This window comes from Cornus florida, unplaced genomic scaffold (assembly GCF_030987335.1).
Source record: "Cornus florida cultivar Cherokee Brave unplaced genomic scaffold, ASM3098733v1 CherokeeBrave_3.0.0_Hap2_Chr11, whole genome shotgun sequence".
NCBI classification, from domain to species: Eukaryota; Viridiplantae; Streptophyta; class Magnoliopsida; order Cornales; family Cornaceae; genus Cornus; species Cornus florida.
Genome location: NW_026775581.1, coordinates 71,643,587 through 71,663,749, shown reverse-complemented (window position 1 = coordinate 71,663,749; position 20,163 = coordinate 71,643,587). Strand labels below are relative to the sequence as shown.

Here is a 20,163-nt window from a genome sequence, read left to right as displayed (position 1 = left end):
CGGGCGCGAGACACTGGCAAGCTACCACACTAGCGAGTTACGGGTGCACAATCCCACATCACCTGGGTAAGGGAAAGGTGAAGTGCTTATATGTAGGTGCGTCATTCCAATTGGGATGAGGCTTTTTGGGGTAAAGTTCAAGAGCAAAATCGTGAGGCTCAGGTCCAAAACGAACAATATCATACCATATGGTGGAGTAGATCGTTACAAATGGTATCAGAGCCTGACCAAACCGGAAGTGTGTCGATAGGGACGTCGGGCCTTCAAGGGGATGGATTGTGATGACTTTGTGGGAAGGTGTGCCTTGGGCGGGTGCGAGACATTGATAGGCTACCACACTGGCAAGCTACATGTGCACAATCCCACATTGCCTGGGTAAGGAAAATGTGAAGTGTTTATATGTAGGTATGTCACTCCAATTGGTATGAGGTCTTTTGGGGTAAAGTTCAAGAGCAAAACCGTGAGGGCTCAGGCCTAAAACGGACAATATCATACCATGTGGTGGAGTGAGTCGTTACAATATATATTTATATCTATATATAATACTATATCCACCTCCTTATATTCCATAATTCTATGTAAATATCTAGGCCTTCTCTAATTAGTCCAAACTCATTTATTTTTGGGTCAAACAACTCCAAGCCCAATTCATAATTAAATTAAAACTAACCCAATAAACTAAATCACATTAAATAATTAAAACAATTACACATAAACAATTAATGACAAGTAACGCACATTAAATAAATTAAATAATCTAATTGAACAAATAATCACATAGGCACTCTAAAGCACATAAACAATTAGCCAAGTAAAAAAATTAAAATACAATTAAAATAATTAAATTAAATGCTCTACAAATTAGGGGTATTACAAATACTATAGTCAATTATTCTTTACACACATTCGAATACTATTACAATAACTATATTTCTAACAACCAGTTCATATCTTAAATGACTACAACTTTTATATGGATTATAAATACTCAGTGTCTTTGACATTTAAATTATAAATACTATTGTACATACACTTGAACATTATTTATTGGTGTTTACTCCCATAGAACTTAAATCTCATTTATTTCATGGTAGCTACCACTATTGAACCAAACCCTTAAATATTATTTATAGTGGTCAAATCATATAGAAAGAGCTTTCATTTGGGTATTTCATTTATAACTTTAGGTATGCGAGCTTCAATTTGTATATCCATCTATTGGGAGGAATGATTCTAACACTTAAACTTAATTTTTTATATATATATTGAGATCGAAAAACCAAGATGTGCTATTGGCAAGGAAAAAACTTGCAAAGCTATGTAAATGATCTCTCTCAACGTTGATATGAGAGAAAGATCACTTGACCTTAATGCTCCGTTTCGTTGGAGTGATGGAAATATGTTTGGAAGGGAAAGGGGAAGAATGAACAAGGCATTTCGAGGGAAAGGAATGTGTCTTTCTTATGTTTTGTTTAGTTGAATGGAAAAGACAGTGGAAATGATGGATAAAGTGACACATATTTATTTATTTATTTATTTTTTATCAATATACCTTCATTATTTAAAATAATAAAAAAACTAGTGTTTTTTAAAGGTCAAAATTGTTATTTTATATATTTAGGTAGTTATTCACTATTTCCCTCTTCTCTGGCGCCCAATTTTGGACGGATAAGAAAACTTAAAGCAAGGAGGGATGAAGCTCATCCATCCTTCCTGTATTTCTTCCATTTCTTCCAACCAAACATGAGAATTATCGTTTATCCCTCATTTCTTCCATTGTTCCTCAACCCCATCCATCCAACCAAACATAGCATGAGAGAGTGGATTAGGTTGGCTCTCCACTCACAAGAGCGAGCATTGGTTGGCTCTTCAACTGCAAGCAAAAGCATGTAAATATTTGCTTTCCACCCGCAAGAAAAACTCCATAGTAAAATCCTAGTGAGGTTCTCTTAAGATATGGATGTAGGTGACCAAGGAGGTGTCGAACCATGTATATTGTGGTGTTGTTTGGTATGCATTTTCTCTAATCCTTAACTCTCTTTAATTTTTTTTTAGAACTTTTCATTTTTCATTTGCAATCTTAATATTTTATTTATGAATGATTGCTCATTTTATAGTCATGAGGATGATGGGATGTATGCTTGGATTAAGTGAATTGTGTTTTGTTGTTGCTTGAAACAATTGAATATTTATTTAATTTTTTAATAGCTAAATTTAGTTACTCACCAAGTGTCCTGCAAATTATATATTTAATATAACTTTTTTTTGAAAGTTTATATGCACACAAATTATTTGATAAATTTCTTACAAACTCTACATTAAACCTTTTCATGACATTTGCACCGTGCATATGCAAATGCTTTTTTTACGTGGTTACTTAATTTGCATACATGGTTGATTGAAGTAAATTCATATTTTACTTGTATCATGAATGTATATATTTAATTATTTAATTTACTTATGCATAATTTAAAGTATGAAATATAATGCTCATTTGCCATAAATTAACCTACTTGATTGTCAAAAGTCCAATGAAGCTGACTTTTGTCAAAAACAAGTTATATTGAAAAAGTTCCCTTCTCTTAAAAAAAGTTATATTGAAAAAATTCCATAATTTGCCTAAAAACCCAATTCACCCCATACTATGTGACAAACAAATTTTAAATAAATTGAAAGAAATTTTTTTATGGGCGGATTATTAAGCCAACTATATTGTATGTAGTAAAGTGTAGATAGAAAAACAAACAATAATAAAGTAAGCGGAAGAAGTACAAATGTTATGATGGATGATAAGGAAAGAGAAATGTTATCTTCGATTAATAGTGAGCTAACGATGAAAGAGGTAAAATTAACTCCTGTTAATGATAAATTATAGAATGTAAATGTAGGTCAAGAATTAGACCGACATATACAATAATTAAAAATAAAAATAATATTTAAATAGTAAGAGATTTGAAAAGTTAAATAAATTTTATTTGAGTGAGCTCAACTCAAATGATGGATTCAATTGTATATATGATTGGTTGGAAATCAATTTTAAAAACGGTGTGTCTTGTAACCTAAAGTGGTGGACGAGCAACCATCCCCTTCACTAATATTACCCTCTAAAAAATAACACTGTTAAAGGCTGTAAAAAATAAAATAAAATACTAATAACTGTTTTTCTTGGTTCACAACAGTTGACAGCTGTACACCTTTTTTTTTTTTTTTTGGGTTACTCCTCCCTCTCTCATCATCTTTGTTATTTTACCAAACCAAGATGTGCACTGTCACGGGTCCGTATCGACTCACCAAACTAAACTCTATAAGACTCGCTATTGTCTTCTCTCCCCAAACTAACGTTGGAGACATTTTCTCTCTCTACAATGGCGGCTTCTTCTCTCTTTCAATCCTCCTCCCCCTTCTCTCTTCGCTCCCAACCCAAACCCACCTACCGAAACCCTAGAATCACCCACCATTACCTTCCCATAAGAGCCTCCGCCTCACCCGACCACTCCCCCACCGCCGACGCCACGCCGCCACCTCCACAACCACTCATCAAACACCGCCGCCCCGCCGACGAGAACATCCGAGACGAGGCTCGCCGCCACAATCACCACAACCTCCACGGCTTCTCCGCTAAGTACGTCCCCTTCAACGCCGATCCCAACTCAACTGAGTCGTACTCGCTCGACGAGATCGTCTACCGGAGCTCCTCCGGCGGCCTTCTCGATGTCCAGCACGACATGGCCGCGTTGAAGAAATACGACGGCCAGTACTGGAGATCACTGTTTGATTCACGGATTGGGAAGACGACCTGGCCTTATGGGTCTGGGGTTTGGTCCAAGAAGGAATGGGTCCTTCCGGAGATCGACGACGACGACATCGTCAGCGCTTTCGAGGGAAACTCGAACCTTTTCTGGGCCGAGCGTTTCGGCAAACAGTTTCTGGGCATGAACGATTTGTGGGTCAAGCACTGTGGTATTAGTCACACCGGTAGTTTCAAAGATTTGGGCATGACTGTTTTGGTCAGCCAAGTGAATCGGCTGCGGAAAATGAAGCGCCCTGTGGTCGGCGTTGGTTGTGCGTCGACAGGCGATACCTCTGCGGCGCTATCAGCCTATTGCGCCGCCGCGGGAATACCATCCATTGTGTTTCTACCAGCGAACAGGATATCAATTGCTCAATTGGTTCAACCAATTGCGAATGGGGCTTTTGTGTTGAGTATCGATACAGATTTTGATGGGTGTATGCAGCTAATTCGTGAAGTCACATCTGAATTGCCAATCTATTTGGCCAATTCTTTGAACAGTTTGAGACTTGAAGGTCAGAAAACGGCTGCGATTGAGATTCTGCAGCAATTTGATTGGGAAGTGCCGGATTGGGTGATTGTTCCTGGTGGAAATCTTGGGAATATATATGCATTCTATAAGGGTTTCAAAATGTGCCAAGAATTGGGACTCGTGGATCGAATTCCACGGCTTGTTTGTGCTCAAGCTGCAAATGCCAATCCGCTTTACCTCCATTACAAGTCAGGGTGGGCCGATTTCAAAGCCGTAAAAGCTAATACTACTTTTGCCTCTGCAATACAGATTGGTGATCCTGTCTCTATTGATAGGGCTGTTTTTGCTCTGAAAAAATCTAATGGGATTGTCGAGGAGGCAACCGAGGAAGAATTGATGGATGCCATGGCTCAAGCAGATTCAACTGGCATGTTTATATGCCCTCACACCGGGGTTGCACTGACTGCATTGGTTAAGCTTAGGGACAGTGGGGTTATTCGGCCTACAGATAGAACCGTAGTGGTGAGCACAGCTCATGGACTGAAGTTTACGCAGTCAAAGGTTGAGTATCACTCGAAGGATATACCGGAGATGGCCTGTCGTTATGCCAATCCGCCAGTGCAAGTGAAGGCAGATTTTGGATCGGTTATGGATGTTCTGAAGAAGTATTTGGAAAGCAAGGATTCAAAGAAATAGTCCCTTCTATGAGCATTGTAAGCATTGCTCATTTTTCTCCATATGTGGTTTAGCTATAGTTGTTGTTTCATGTGCTTTGTTATTGAATGATTTCTTTTTGTAGTATTGGGAGCTGCTTCAAGAGCTCAGTAATTGGTATTGTTAGGAGCTGTGTTGAGTTTTGACTGTATGCTAGACCAGAGAGGATTGATTGTAAGGCAACATTTTCCATTTTGAGAGAAGTTTATTGTCCATTAAAAAGCCAGGAGGAAGTTTTGGCTTATAAATTTTGAAATTGCTTTCTAATTGCTGGCTATGGTTTTGGCTGTTGATAGTTTTGGCCTAGAAGGATAATGTATGGTCACCATTTTTCTGTTGCTTTCTTCATATGAAAATGTCATTTATTGACATGGAAGAATGAATTCTATGGCTGCTAACTTTATGCAATCAGTTGACTTTGAAAATCATGAAACAGAGTTTTTGTGCTGAACTCATCAAATTGAATCTTTTTGAATTCAAAATGCCATCGAAGTGATTCTTGTAACTAAACATTGGTTGGCATGACCTGCATTTTGCAAGAAAAAATTAATGTTTCATTTGGGAGCACTGAATTCTTGGATTTTGAATTTGGAAGCATTTCTCTCGTGCTTTTGTTACAAGCCACAAATGAGGAGATTTGTCCTTTGAGATTACTCTGTGCTTAGCTGCATGAGCATTTTAGTGACTGCTGCTGTTGATCACATAGTGTTTTGGAAAAGATTCATCTAAAGATCAAAATTACATACATTGTCAATATAATTCAATTCTGAAGAGTTGTTGGCTGTTTTTTGCAGTTCTATTAACACACTTGTGAAAGTAGCCAATGCAAAAGTGGATAGTTGATATAGAATGATGTAGTGATTCTTTATACACCTAGAGGGAGTTGCACAGGTCACCCTGCTTATTTTTGTGACGTCAACTTTGATTCAGTCTTGTGTTTGAATCTATGCACTGGTTCAAAAAAATTAGGTCGTCAGGCTGTACCGGTGCATTTCCTTTCACCGGTGTAGTGTCAGCCCAAGTCAAGGAAGGTTTAAACTAAGTCCGTCCATCACCAGCTTAAATCCTAAGGTGTTTCTTACCTTTGCCTAATATGATTGAGCATCATGTTCCATGGAGCGGCTTGCTAAGATGTTCTCGAGTAAATTTCCTCGCAAATACAAATTGGAAAGAAATTTGTCAACAAATACAAGAATTATCCTAACAATGTGTGCAGTTCAAAACTCTTTGGAGAGATGCTTCACCTGTGATACTCCTCTAAAATGGGGAAGATTGCTAGCTTCATATATCAATGCATGGTATTCTGATATCTGAAGAAGTGATTATTAGAAATGTTTCATCAGAGAAAGGAAAGAAAGAAAAAACAAGGGTTTACCCAATCCCTAAACTATGCACTTTGTAGCAAGTCGCATAATTCCTAGATGGGTGTCGCCCGCACATTTGCTCTCACTTTCACTCCCACTCCGTGCGACTTAGATTTTTTGCCGGTTTGAGACTCCTACTCAAGCACTTACTCTTGCCTCTCTCCCGCTTTGTGACTTAACAGTTTGTTTGTACTATGTTGCACTTCCCTCCTAATCACCCCACTGTTTGAAGCGAGTTTTCAGGCCCTAAAGAGATATTTCTACTCCAAAGCACTCCATTTATTTTTCAGTACCATCTCTAATTTCATATAAGTTATATAACCTGACTGAATTGATGAGCGATATCAACCCTCTCAGGTCATTAGACTTCAAGTTAGTTACCTCCCAATGTCAAAAATGAAATTCATGTTACATTCAAGAATATTTTGGTATTCTTTGTCTACAAGAATATGAAGGTAAACTGTGTTCATGCATGCATATCTAGGGGTCTGTAAATTTCTTGATTCAATCTTTTTGATTCCTTAAATGGTTTTGAGCCTGAATGAAAGTAGTTTTCGAGAACTTTAATATTGGAAATTTTATAATTATAATACCTGCAAAAGACTTCCATCGAGCTATAGAACCACCCTTTGGAGTGATCCAGCGATAGAAGCCCTTGGCAAAAATTTACTAGGAGGGTGAAGTGTTTTTGATAAAGCATCTGAGTTTTCGTTTACATTCGCCATTTGCATTAGTTGGTAAAGTGTTTTTTTATTTTCGACACAAATTTAATAGGAGGGTAAAGTGTAAAGTGCTTTTGAAAAAGCATCTGAGTTTTCGTTTACATTCACCATTTGCATTAGTTGGTAAAATTTGCTTGTTTGTTTTTATTTTTTTCGAGATATTTTAAAAGGCAAAAACGTAACCACTACATCACAATCTTTGGTGATCTATACACGGGGAGAGGGATATAACACAATCCCATCTATATAAAGCTATTATATATATATATATATATATATATATAATAGACACAAAGACATATAATTTTTACTTTGATGGGCACTTATTAATTGTTATAATGATCAAAGTTAATGATGAGAGAGAGAGAGTTAAGAGTTGTAGATGTGAAAGCAATCAAACTCGTCCCGTCTTCCTCTTTTGTATCTGTTGTGTTTTTTTACATTATCGACGTACATAATAATTTTAAATCGACAACGGACAACTAAATAAGTGTTAAATTATCGATTTAATGGTATTATAACATTGTAACATTGTATCACAATGTAATATGCTGAATGGACAGTATTGCATGCACAAATATTTTATAGCCGTTACAGTGACGATTAAGTGTTGTGATTCGGTGTGTTGCATAGCTGATAAACATAGTACGTATAAAAAACGCACATGGATAAAGAAACTTCAAATTTTACAAGTACACTCCTCTAAATTTTATGTACGCCCTCAAATGCACACCAAATTTAAACTTTATTAGCAAATGAGTTGTCACATGGAGATACCCATATTATTCTAGGGATGAAGGAAGACACGTGAATATATGCATAAAGTATTAAACACTTATATTAAATATATATATACCATGTAAAATAAGTCTTAGTGTGTAAGAGGTGTCTTAAATCTGAGTCTCTAACATGGTGCTTAATGGCGTTGGATTCTTGAAAAGATTGCAAACACGCCAGGCAAGTTAAGATTTTACAGTCATTTTCGTGCTAATATAATTAACAGATAATGTAATATTTTAAAATAAGAGTTTAAAGTGCATTGTGAGAACATGAAACATACTATTTACGTCCCATATTACTTGTCAACTTGAAAAATTTTGATTCATATTTTTTGTGTATTAAAATTTTTGAAATGAACATCTAATATAAGATAAAAATAATATATAAATATATTAAAAAATTGTGACTAAAAATGACTTTAAATGACTTAAAAATAAAAAACAATAGCCAGTCAAATTTTTTAAAATAAATATTAACAACTTTTAGGGCTAGCTTGGTGTGGTGGAATGAATTGAGATTGGATGTGAGAGTAGAATGGTTATTGGAACGTGAAATGATTTTAAATATAATTATTTTACTTTTACTCCGTAATTTAATTATTTTTAAAAACAAACTTTTTAAAATATTAACACTTTTATGTCGTCTAGACTGACTTCATCAAATTAATAGATGAGCACAAATCTATCCTTCCAATATGTGCGTGTTCCCTTGTCTTTCCAGCTTGAATTGATCACTGAAGGCGACACCAATACTGATCGAAATTTCAAAGCACGAGCCATGGAGTCGCAATCTGAAAGAAACAACCGAGATATTTCACTATTCAAGTCAACAAATAGGCTCACTGCTCCATACCACAACCAACTTAGAGACAGAGAGAAGAGAGATGGAGATGAAAGATGAACAGAGCCTTCAGCAATTCAAAGGCCTAAGCAGACTGCCCAAATTTGCAATCCCCAAACGTTACGATCTCGCTCTAAAACCTGACCTCTCGGCTTGCACGTTTTCGGGTACTGTTCGAATCGAACTCTCCATCGTCAGTCCCACTAAATTTCTAGTCTTGAATGCTCTGGAGCTCGACATTGGGGAAGTGTCGTTCACTGATTCTCAAAACCAAGTAAATTTCATTGACTTTGTTATGCGAACAGTTGATCTTCGTTTAAATGCAATTCTAAGTTTTGTGATCATGAACTGTTTGTGATTTTGCAGAAGTGTGGTCCATCTGATGTTGTGGAGGACGGTGATGATGAGATGCTTGTGTTGGTCTTTGATCAAGTGCTCAGTGTTGGGGATGGAGTTTTGGGGATTAGCTTCTCTGGGGTTCTTAATGAGCACCTTAAGGGTTTCTACAGAGGGTAAATTCTCTTCTTTTGGTTATTTTCTGTTCTTCTGTTTGGTTGTCAAGAAAATCAAGGAAAGATAAATAATGAAAATTTTGAGTATTTACCTCCCCACAATTTGAGGTGAGGGATTGGAGGCCTGTAGTGGACATGCTGTGTGAGTATTTACCTGAAAGAAGAAAGAAAAAAGAAGAAGAAGATTTTGAGTAGAACCCGATGGGGGGTACTAGCCTACTAAAGTTTTCTTTTAAAGATCCACTCAATCACATGATATGATATTGTCCGTTTTGGACATGTGTTCGCACGGTTTTGCTCTTGAGCTTTATTCCAAAAGGCTTCGTACTAATTGGAGTGACACACCTACATATAAGTACTTCACCTTTTCCTTTCTCAGGCAATGTGGGATTGTGCACCTGTAGCTCGCCAGTGTGGAAGCTTGTTAGTGTCTCGCACCCGGCCCCTGCACACCCGTCCACAGGGTCATCACATTTCTAGAGCCTTTTGGTTCTCCAATTTAACTTCTACTGAGTTTAGCCCTTACATTTGGCTGTGGGGTGGTTGGATGTATACAAAGGGAATATTCCCGCTCCCGGAGGTGGGTAAGAACACCCTTGGTTATTCCAAGAAAAAGAAAGAGAATGGAAAAATGAAAAACTCAGTTCAACTGGGCCATTTAATTGTAATTATTGCAAGTTGAATGGAGACTCTTCTTTTTCTTGGGTTCAAGATAAGAAAAAGTCGAAATTGACTTTTCTCATAACCAGATTCTATGAACTTAATGAAAACCCGAATGAAGTGTTTTCTGGAAAGCACTTAAACCAAGAAGACACAAAAGAACACAAGGACTCCCTGAAACTCCAAATACTTGAGCTCTCTTGATTTAAACGGGCTAGCTGAGGCTCACTTTGGGATTTGGGGAGGGTAGAATGTACGCAGCTGGAAAGGTTGTTTTCTTATTTCGAACCTTTGACCTCTAGATCGCAATGAAGCAACCTTACATTGTGCCAACCTCTCTTGATTTGTGATGCGCAAATGGACTGTAGGAGGATCCTATCTGTATGAGTTCTTGGTACACCTTGATGGCACTTTCAATAGGTCATGTTCCCTGGTTGCACCCTTTCAATGTCTCATGCCCCTTAATGAGTGTTGTCTTATTGTTTTAAGGAAAGTACCTTTCACTTTTTCAGAAAGGTTTAAATACTTCGATCTAAACATCTGCACATGAATCCTACGCTTACTTCCTAAATTAGGTTGTACATTTATTTTAAAGAGCAACTCTATCATGAGGGCTCTCTCACAGTGAAAGTGCCCTCTCAGCCATTGTATTGAGAGACTGATGGGGTGTATCTGTCAATTCAATGGCTGAGAGGATTCTCTTAGGACAGCTTCATGATACATTTTTTCCTATTTGTTTTAAGTGTCTGCTTTAAAAATTGATCAGAACTTTTCCATTCAATTGTTGCTTCTAGAATTGTATCATGGCCATCAGTTTTCATCACCGTGCCTTTATGAATGGACATCACGCTTTTTTAGCCTATGATACCATGTAGTACACCTCATATGCTCCTTATGCTGTCCAATAGAAGTTCATAAGAACTTCTTAGTTTACAATTTTTGTCCACAAAATCCAACATTTCTATAGTGATATATGTTCCTTTGACTTTTAACAGAACTTATATAGATGGGGATGTGAAGAAGAACATGGCTGTGACTCAGTTTGAAGCTGTGGATGCAAGAATGTGTTTTCCGTGCTGGGACGAGCCGGCTTTCAAGGTACCTGTGAACATTCTTCTTTTTCTTTTTTTCCTGGTAGTATCTGCAAACATCCTTTTATCCATGACTTGTATATATTTCTGTGTTGCAGTTATGGGCAACTTATTTCATGATTTTAGTATATGTTATTATCAATTCATGTTTCTCCTTTTAGATTAATCCATATAGGTATATGATTCATTATTGTACATGTAGCATTAATGCACCAAACAAGGACTTGACCTAAATGGCTGCCATGGCTGCCAAAGTGGCCACACCACGTGTACCTTGACGACCACTCAAGATAAGAGGCATAGTGTGCTCACAGCACTTGTAGTTCTAACCCAAGTGTTTTTCTTCAAGCAGGCTGTCACCTCACTTGAGGTAAGTTTCACACAAGATATCTCCAAAGGAACCCCTATTTTCTAAAGGGCATTTTATATATGAGTGGTGCTACATTAAACGACTGAGAAAAAGGGAAGTTTAGCTGACCCTAAACGTGGACAGTGGTGATTTGCCACACAACTTTATATTGCTAAAATTAATTCTATTCTGATTTCGCCAAACTCAGCCCTCTCAGGACTTTCTTCAACCAGGTTTCCTACAAACTCAATCTCCAGAACAATAATCTATCTTCCTTCAACTCTCCAGAATCAAGTTCGTTACATTCAAACATTTCCTCCACAAATCGAAATCTTCCCAAATCATAAACTACCATTTTTTTTTTTGTCTATGTTCTGATTCATTCATGGCCCTTTTTTTTTTTTTTAATGATTCATTCATGATCTTTTTATTATTATTATTTTTTTATCAAATCCGGACAGTGACACAGATTTTACTTTAGTAACATCAGAACTAGAAAGCGCCATTGATACAAGCTTGGGGATAACAACACAGGCCAGAAGATAAACTTTATATTGGTTAGTTTTAGAAGGTGTGACCCAATAATCTACTTGGGATGAAGTTGGGATGGATAAGAAAATGAAAGAAAAGAGGAGTCTGAGAAAAATCAGTCATTATAGAGGAATTGATTGGTATCAGAGCTTTTCTGGATCTAAAAAATGTATTCCGATCTGCCAAAGGAAAAAAATGTAAGAATCATTAAAGAAAGAAACAACAATTTATGGTGAAATCTCATAAACAACCAAAATTTCAAATGGCTTTCCTTCATTTTGTATTAGATGATGTTAATAGTTTCTAAAGATCTCCTTAATGAGAGAGATTTCAGTTACTTATTCAATAAAGGAGTTGAGTGTCATCATCCTCATGAACCCTACTTTCTCATATTCTCAATTATTGTTCTTGATATCCAAAAACCTCGCATGCAATCCCTGTTTGATGATGAAAAAGAGAATGGAGAAACAAAATATACATGCAAACCTAGTTTGAATTTTGTCGGAATTTGTCCCTCAAATTCCTATTCTAATTATGTTTCTATTTTAAAGTTGTATTCTATTTGGTAATTTCTTATTTCACAAGTCTTGGCTTCTAAGATATTGTAATCCTTGTCTAACAAGGAATTGGGTTTGGAACTCTATAAATAGATACATAGGCTTTGGATTGAGACTTATGAGATTGAGAGAGATGTAATCTCATGAGGGAGTTGATGGGTAGAGTAGGAAAAACACCGGTGACGCTGGTAGCGAGGAAATAGGCTCATAGAGTGGTGGTGTTGGTACTATATTGTTGTACTATCTCTATAAATCATATTGTTATACTATCTCTTATCTCCTCATCCATGGACGTAGGCCGGTTTTGGCCGAACCATGTATATCTTGTGTTTGTGTGTGATTGTTTTGTTGGCTTTTATTGAATCTTTTACACGCTTTCGTTGCCCAACAAATTGGTATCAGAGCCAAAGGTGAAGGAGATCCAGAAAACACAAGACGTCTCAACATGTGCTGCAACGGGCTTCAGTTGTAGGTAGAGTCAATCAGCTTGGTTACATGGCATAGAGCTCAAGTAGTCAAGGTGGAGCTTTGGAGGTTTGACTGATCGAGCAACATATAATGTGGACAATCGGAGTTTTATGGGAGTATCATCAAGATTAAAGCTGCAAAAGAATTGTTTTGATTAATGCCATGGGAAGCGATGATTGGCTGGATGAAATTTGAGCCAAGGTGGAGATTGTTGGAAATTGTGTCTCAAATTCCTATTCTAATTAGGTTTATATATTAAAGTTGTATTTTGTAAGGAAATTTCTTGTTAAGCAAGTAATCCTTTGTTGAACAAGGAATTGAGTTTGTAGTCTCACCAGGGAGTTGATGGGTAGAGGTAATTTATAGGTTGGTAGAGTAGGAAAAACACCAATGACACTGGTAAAAAGACATGTACGTGGTGTTGGCACTCTATTGTTGTAATATCTCTATGAATCATAGTGAAATCTCTTCTCATCCATGGACGTAGCCTTGAGTTTGGGTGAACCGTGTATATCTTGTGTTTGTTTGTGATTGCTTTGTTGGCTTTCTTTGGATCTTTGTGTTCGCTCGCTTCCGCTGTCCCAACAAATGTGCTAACTACTTTTTTACCCTTGATGTAGCTTAAAATTCCTTCTCCAACCTTGAGTAGGAACCCTAAAGAAGAATAAGCGTATACCCTTGATAATAACTTGAAACTACTTTTCTAACCTTGAGTAGGAGGTGACATCTAACACTAACTTTTGAAATTTCTAACCTAAGCTAGAAATTAAAACAAAAGTTAGGGACTCCAGTTTTGTTTTACAAAATTTACCAACCTAATTTCTATTGACCTAACACCGTCTTGAACTACCTTCTATCTCTTTCTTGAGTCAGCTTGATTCTTCACCTAGTCCATTCCACTTGGAATATTTATCATATTTCGAGCAATGCCTCTGTTCTCATCAGCAAAATCAACCATCAATCCTACCATAGATAAATTTATCAAAGAGAGACATGACTGAATTATGAATAATGTGTGAAGTGTGAACTAATGCATGATATATGTACGTTTAATTAAGTTTTGCTACCTATTCATAGTGGTACTGGGACCTCTCTTTGCTCTATGGAAAGATGAATTATTGTTCTATAGAGCAAAGAGTAGTACTGTTATCATCTTTGCATATAGCAATTATCTTTTTGCAAAATAATGTTAAAGGTTAGTGCTGTTCCAATCTTTCCCTCCCAGCACATTGAGTAGGTGGGACACACGTTAATTTGATGCTCTTATATGCAAATAGATGTTGGTAAGCACCTTACTCTATTCATTTCCATGTGATCACACATAAAGTCTTATATGTCTTGTAACAATATTTTGTGCGAATCCTTTAGTGTAGGATTCTAAGATGTTTATTTATGAGCCATGAATAAGGAACTGTCACGGTTTTGATCAAAGTGAGGTGGCATGGTTGGCCATCTTTCAGTAAAGGAATTGTGTTCCATTGGACTATTATTGCTACTGGTACTAAGTTTTCACAGCTATATCGGGTTGCTTCATTGCATTTTGGAAACTACACGTGCATAGAACTTGTTTATAGGATGCAATGACCAAGACAGTTTCATATTCTTATAAAAATTGATACTGATAGTGATACATGAGAAGAGAAGTGGACAAAGGACAGTAATTCATTTCTCTTCTCTTTTTTTCTTTAATGTTTCTACTATACAGACAACTGGATATACTATACCTTCTTTTCTGTTTTTGTTTTTATCTTAGCCAATTGAAGTTCAAGTTGATGCCTGCTTCTTTCTTTTTGGTTGTGCGTACGTGTGTTTATGCTTTCTCATGTGCGTACGTGTGTTTATGCTTACTCATAAGTATAATTGTAAATTCTCATAAGATTGTATTTTTCTTATGTAGTTTTAAGGGAACTGAGAATCTTCTAAACTGTTTGCATTTCTATTACATTCTTGACAGGCCACCTTCAAGATAACAGTAGATGTTCCATCTGACTTGACAGCATTGTCTAATATGCCAGTTATCCATGAAAAGCTTAATGGGCACCTCAAGACTGTGTGTTTTGAGGAATCACCAATTATGTCAACTTATTTGGTCGCTATTGTAATCGGTTTATTTGATTATATTGAAGATACCACTGCTGACGGTATGCATAAAGCTCAGTAGCTGATCACTTTTATTCTTGATGATTTTTGTTTTTTGTTCCATAGATTCTTAAACTGTTCATGCAGGGATTAAGGTTCGTGCATACTGTCCTGTTGGCAAGAGTGATAAAGGAAAGTTTGCTTTGAGTGTTGCAGTGAAGACACTTGATCTATATACGGAGTACGTGAATCCATAAAAAAGTTACTCAATATTTAGATTAGCTGAACCTACCAGTGGAAACTAACTGAAAAAATCATTATTGCCTAATCCTGTCCATCATGATGTAGTTCAGCAAATTAGAGATCTATGACTGAGGAACATACATGAGATATTTTGAGTTTGTTGATTGACAATGGCTCAAGGGTTAGATGAATGTGTTTCTAAGTTTGTTAAATAACAACGTTAAAGGCTGAGATGGAAGTGTTTTTCAGCATCACTGTCCATTAGGATCGCCAAGCAATTGGAGATTTCATTCTTATCATAGTCCTCAGAACAAAACTGGTGCTCATAAACTATCAATCTTTAAGTCTGGAAGGAGATGGAATCTGAGCATGAAAACACTGAATCACTCCCTTTCCCACTGAAAAGGCAACACAAGAATAATATCCCTTAATCTGCTCATAAACTTGGTGGCACTGCCCGAAGCAGAAGCTACATGAATGATGTTGAAAGAGAGAATATATGAAAACGTATATATTATTCAATTAGTAATACAATAATACAATGGGGTTCATATAGGAGAAGCTACAGGAGTAGGTGAGTGGAGAACAAGTAAACCCTATACATGGTAATGAGGGGTAGGTGAAGGCGGTCACATAATACAGAAAACTTTAGTAAACCCTAGTATGCAATGTAATTTAACTGTACATGTGTGAGCGTGACAACTAATAATTCACGTGTGACAGTTAATAATTCACGTGTGACAGCTCATACTATATTGTATAACACTCCCCCTTAAGCTAGAGAGTAGATGTCAATAACTCCTAGCTTGCTACATGTGGAATCAATAGAGTGCTTGGGAAGCGCCTTAGTGAAAATGTCGGCTAGTTAACTGCCAGAAGGAACATAAGGTGTAACAATCTCGTTCGAGTCAACTTTAGATCAAATGAAATGACAATCTAATTCAATGTGTTTAGTCCTCTCGATAGATTGGATTGCTAGCAATATGAATAGCTTTCTGATTGTCACAATGGAGAGCAATTGGACACTTGACTGAAATCCCAAGTTCCTGTAAAAGAGTCTTCAACCAAGTAGGTTCACAGGCAATGTGCGCCATGGCATGATTCTCTGCTTCAACACTGGAACGAGCCACAACTTAATTTTTTTTTTGCTCCTCCAAGTTACTAGATTTCCACCTATGAAGGTGCAGTAACCCGTGGTGGTCCGTCGATTAGAAGGAGAACCTGCCTAATCTGCATTTGTGTATCCCTCAATCTGAGGATGTCCAGAAGATCGATAAAGCAAACCACATCCCGGAGCACACTGCATAAATGTCTGGACGAGTGATTGTGAGGTAAATAAGTATACCTATAAGTCTCCGATACATCTGGGGATCATCGAGTGGGTCACCATCATCCACCTTAAGTTTTACATTAGTTTCCATGGGTGTAGTTACAGGTTTCGAACCAAGATATCCAGTATCCTGTAAGAGATTAAAAGTGTACTTCCACTAAAAGAGACTAATACCTTACTTCGACCGAGCCACCTCAATTCCTAGAAAATACCGAAGTTTGCCAAAATCCTTAGTAAGGAAGCCAGAACTCAAGTGATTGATTAAAACTTGTATTCCATCTCTGTCAATGCCGGTGATAATGATATAATCTACATACACTACCAGAATCACAACCACATTTCATTTTCTTAAAAAAGAGAGAGTGATCAGCCTGACTTATGGTAATACCATGAGCTACCATTGCTATTAGACCATGCACGAGGGACTATTTGAGGTCATAGATAGACTTCTTGAGATGACACAGACTCCCCCTTGGACGTATACCCAAGTGGTTGAACCAGATAGACTGTCTTAGTAAGGTCACCACGATGAAAGGCATTATTAACATCAAGTTGATGAAATGGCCTCTCTAGAATCTAGATTAGTTACAAGAGAGATTATCACACTTCTTGCTGCCGTGATCCCTGTGCTGCCATATGTACCACGACTTGGGTTGGAACGACCTCTGCCCCCTTGTCCTCCACGGGAAGTATCATGTCGCTCAGCACGAACAACAAAAGCAGAGTGGTTTCCCTTCTCAATCATAGGGGCATGAATAGATGCTCTTTGAACTCAAGTAAAAGTCTTATAGCCTGTGGGTATCTCCTTGCCAAACAAATTATGTGAACTAATCGGAGCAAGTTCAAGTTTAAGTCCAGATAAAAATTTGCCACCCGTAACTCCTCCCTATGTTGTTTATGATGTTCTATGTTTGTAGTCAATGGTTGGTAGACATTAAATTCTTCTTGCGTACCCTTCAGTTCTGAGCAATAATCTTCAACAGAACAGAATGATCTCCTTGCTAGAGATTAAATATGTCCTGGTACAACTAATAAATACGAGAAATATTCTTTTGTGAAGATGATATTCTTCTTTGAAGAAAGATCTCAATTTCCAAGCTATTCCATAACCAAGTAATAATATAATATGAGCATCTTCTTTCTCCCAAGCCTCAATAATCTTTTCATCAGTGGTGGGTTTGGTTGATTGAAGATATGATAGTTTTCCTCGAGCCCGTAAGAATACCTCTATGGCTTGAGATCATTGAAGGTAGTTCGAGCCTTTCAGTTTGGTATAGGTGATTGACCCAAGAAGATGAGAGTCCTTGGTATCCATAGGAGGGCTGCCAAACAAGAGAGAGATATGAGCGAGAGGGAGTTGAGATGAGAGAACCAAGTTCAAGCTGATATGAACTTGAGAGAGATTGCCGAGGAGAGGGCCTAGGAGGGATCCAAGAGAGGTTGCTGAGACAAGAACCGAGACCATTGAGGAGAGATTGCCGAGAAGAGATTGCTGAGAGAAAGCCGAGATGGAATCGAGATCGAAGTCTGAATATGATTGTAAAAAATTATATATTTAAAGAGGGATCGATTTCCGCCTTAATACCATGTTGAAAGAGAGAGAATATATCAAAACGTATATATTATTCAGGGCATAATATATTAATACAATGGGGTTTATATAGGAGAAGTTACAAGAGTAGGTGAATGGAGAACACCTATACATTCTGAAGAATAAATTGTAATTGGCATATTTCGATGTCAAAACGAGTTCGATCTAGTTGTAATTTTAGATTTACTTTTAAATCTCCAGGTCAAAAGCGGAACAACATGTGCTAACTCACTCTGGGATCAATGAGAACACACTTAGATAGGTAAGAGAGTGAGGACACACTTTATATAACATAGGGTTTATGCTTTCATTGAGAGTTAGGTTTGGTAAAATTCAGTTGTATTTTTACCCTTAGTAAAAAGTACAACCAATTCCATTTCAAACTCAACCGGTTGCCCTTTATGCAGGTGATAAAGTAGTTCTTAGGAAAAACACAACCGGTTGTGTTTTGAAACAGAACAACTTGCGCTTGTTTGAACCAAAAAGGAAAGTTCTTTTAAAGTCAAATTTGAATACCTTTTTGTTAAGGTTTTAGAGAGAAGGTTTTGCACGAAACTGCTAAGTTTTCCAAGGGTTTCTAGGTCTCTCTAAATACCTATATATGTTTCTAATGATTTAAAAAATCATAACGGCTTTTGCAATCAAGTTTTCAAAACCCTAAGAAAGCCATTAAATAATTTTTTAGAGATTGTTTATTTTTCACTTTGAGAATACACATACTACATGAGATTGTTTATTTTTCACTTTGAGAATACACATACTACATTACCAACGGCCAGTGGCCTAGTGGTATTAGCCTCTTACTTCCCAAAGGGAGGTCGGGGGTTCAAGTCTCAAAAGAGACAAGTGTGTGTGAGTACCAACTAGGAAAAAAAGGAATACACATACTACACACACAGGTGATTTAAAATGTGTTTCTCTTGTTCATTGGAGTTTGTTCGCATCGACGATCTATTGCAACCGGTCATCAAAGCAAATTTGTTCTTTCAACTTCAACAATTCTATTGTGAAGAGAAGGAGGAAGAGATAACACTTTGAAGGGGTCAAAGCATTCGCGGAGTGCTCATTGATCTACCGACAATCCTTCTATAGAGATCAAGGGAGTAAGCCTGAAGTCGAGAGCATTTGGACGGGGGAGTCGCAACGCCAAAGACATTTAGCAATTGGTTCTTGGTAGAGTGAAGGGATGTGAGCCTGAGTTGTAGTCAATTGTACTTTGCTTCAACTAAGATGGATCTTTTCACTCAAGATCGCGTGATAGTCTTTGAGATTTTTCCCTGAAATTGGATGAATTTCTCCAACTTGGGTTTCCTCGCTAAAATCCCGGTGTCAAGCTCTAACCTTACTTTTACTTCGTACTTAATTTTTTGCTTTGTGGGTTGTTTAATTTAGTTTTAATTTGGTAAAATTTAAACTGGGCAAGAATCAAGTCGAACCTTTTCACCCCCCCAGGTTACTAATCCATATCTTTGTTCCACAACTATTCCGCCTTGCGCAACTTACATATATGGTATGATATACATGGTAACGAGGGGTAGGTGAAGGCGGCTATAGAATACAGAAAACTGTAGTAAACCCTAGTATACAATGAAATCTAACTGTTCAACTGTGAGTGACACTACTAATACATGTGTGACAGCTCATACTATACTGTACAACAAATAAAAACATTGGAACAATCATCAAAACAGTTCAAAACACCTAAAGTGAGTTTGTTGTATTTTGGAGTTCAAATTGAGAAAGAAAATCTTTGTTTCCTCTGTGGTGTAATTTGTAAATTCTATTTGTAGGACCCTTTATTGATTTCTTGGATTGATTTTTTATGCTGGTTATCATTTAGATACTTTTCTATGCATTATCCACTTCCTAAGCTGGATATGGTTGCTGTCCCTGATTTTTCTGGTGGGGCTATGGAGAATTATGGTTTAATTATTTATCGTGAAATAGAGCTGCTCCATGATGATTTGCATTCTGCAGCAGCTAGCAAGCAGAGGGTAAGTGAAAATTCTGATGTAAATTCACCTTCTTTTCCTCATTCTTGATTCTATAGTTCCAAGAAAATTTTACTAT

At 37.1% G+C, this 20,163-nt stretch overlaps 2 protein-coding genes across 2 annotated transcripts in view; both read left to right on the top strand.

Annotated features, from left to right (window-relative positions):
* Window positions 1-3,265: 3,265 nt before the first annotated feature.
* LOC132283746 (threonine synthase, chloroplastic-like) lies at window positions 3,266-5,345 on the top strand. Its single transcript, XM_059785757.1, has one exon. It carries the CDS (start codon window positions 3,366-3,368, stop codon window positions 4,956-4,958), a length of 1,593 nt encoding a protein of 530 aa, XP_059641740.1. The 5' UTR covers window positions 3,266-3,365; the 3' UTR covers window positions 4,959-5,345.
* A 3,189-nt stretch (window positions 5,346-8,534) lies between these two features.
* Window positions 8,535-20,163, top strand: part of LOC132283843 (aminopeptidase M1-like) — a 31,636-nt gene continuing 20,007 nt past the window's right edge. The window contains exons 1-6 of the mRNA XM_059785871.1: window positions 8,535-8,956; window positions 9,049-9,194; window positions 10,850-10,952; window positions 14,805-14,991; window positions 15,077-15,170; window positions 19,934-20,087. Coding sequence (XP_059641854.1) covers window positions 8,726-8,956; window positions 9,049-9,194; window positions 10,850-10,952; window positions 14,805-14,991; window positions 15,077-15,170; window positions 19,934-20,087 — 915 coding nt within the window. The 5' untranslated portion in view covers window positions 8,535-8,725. The remainder of the gene's footprint in view (window positions 8,957-9,048; window positions 9,195-10,849; window positions 10,953-14,804; window positions 14,992-15,076; window positions 15,171-19,933; window positions 20,088-20,163) is intronic.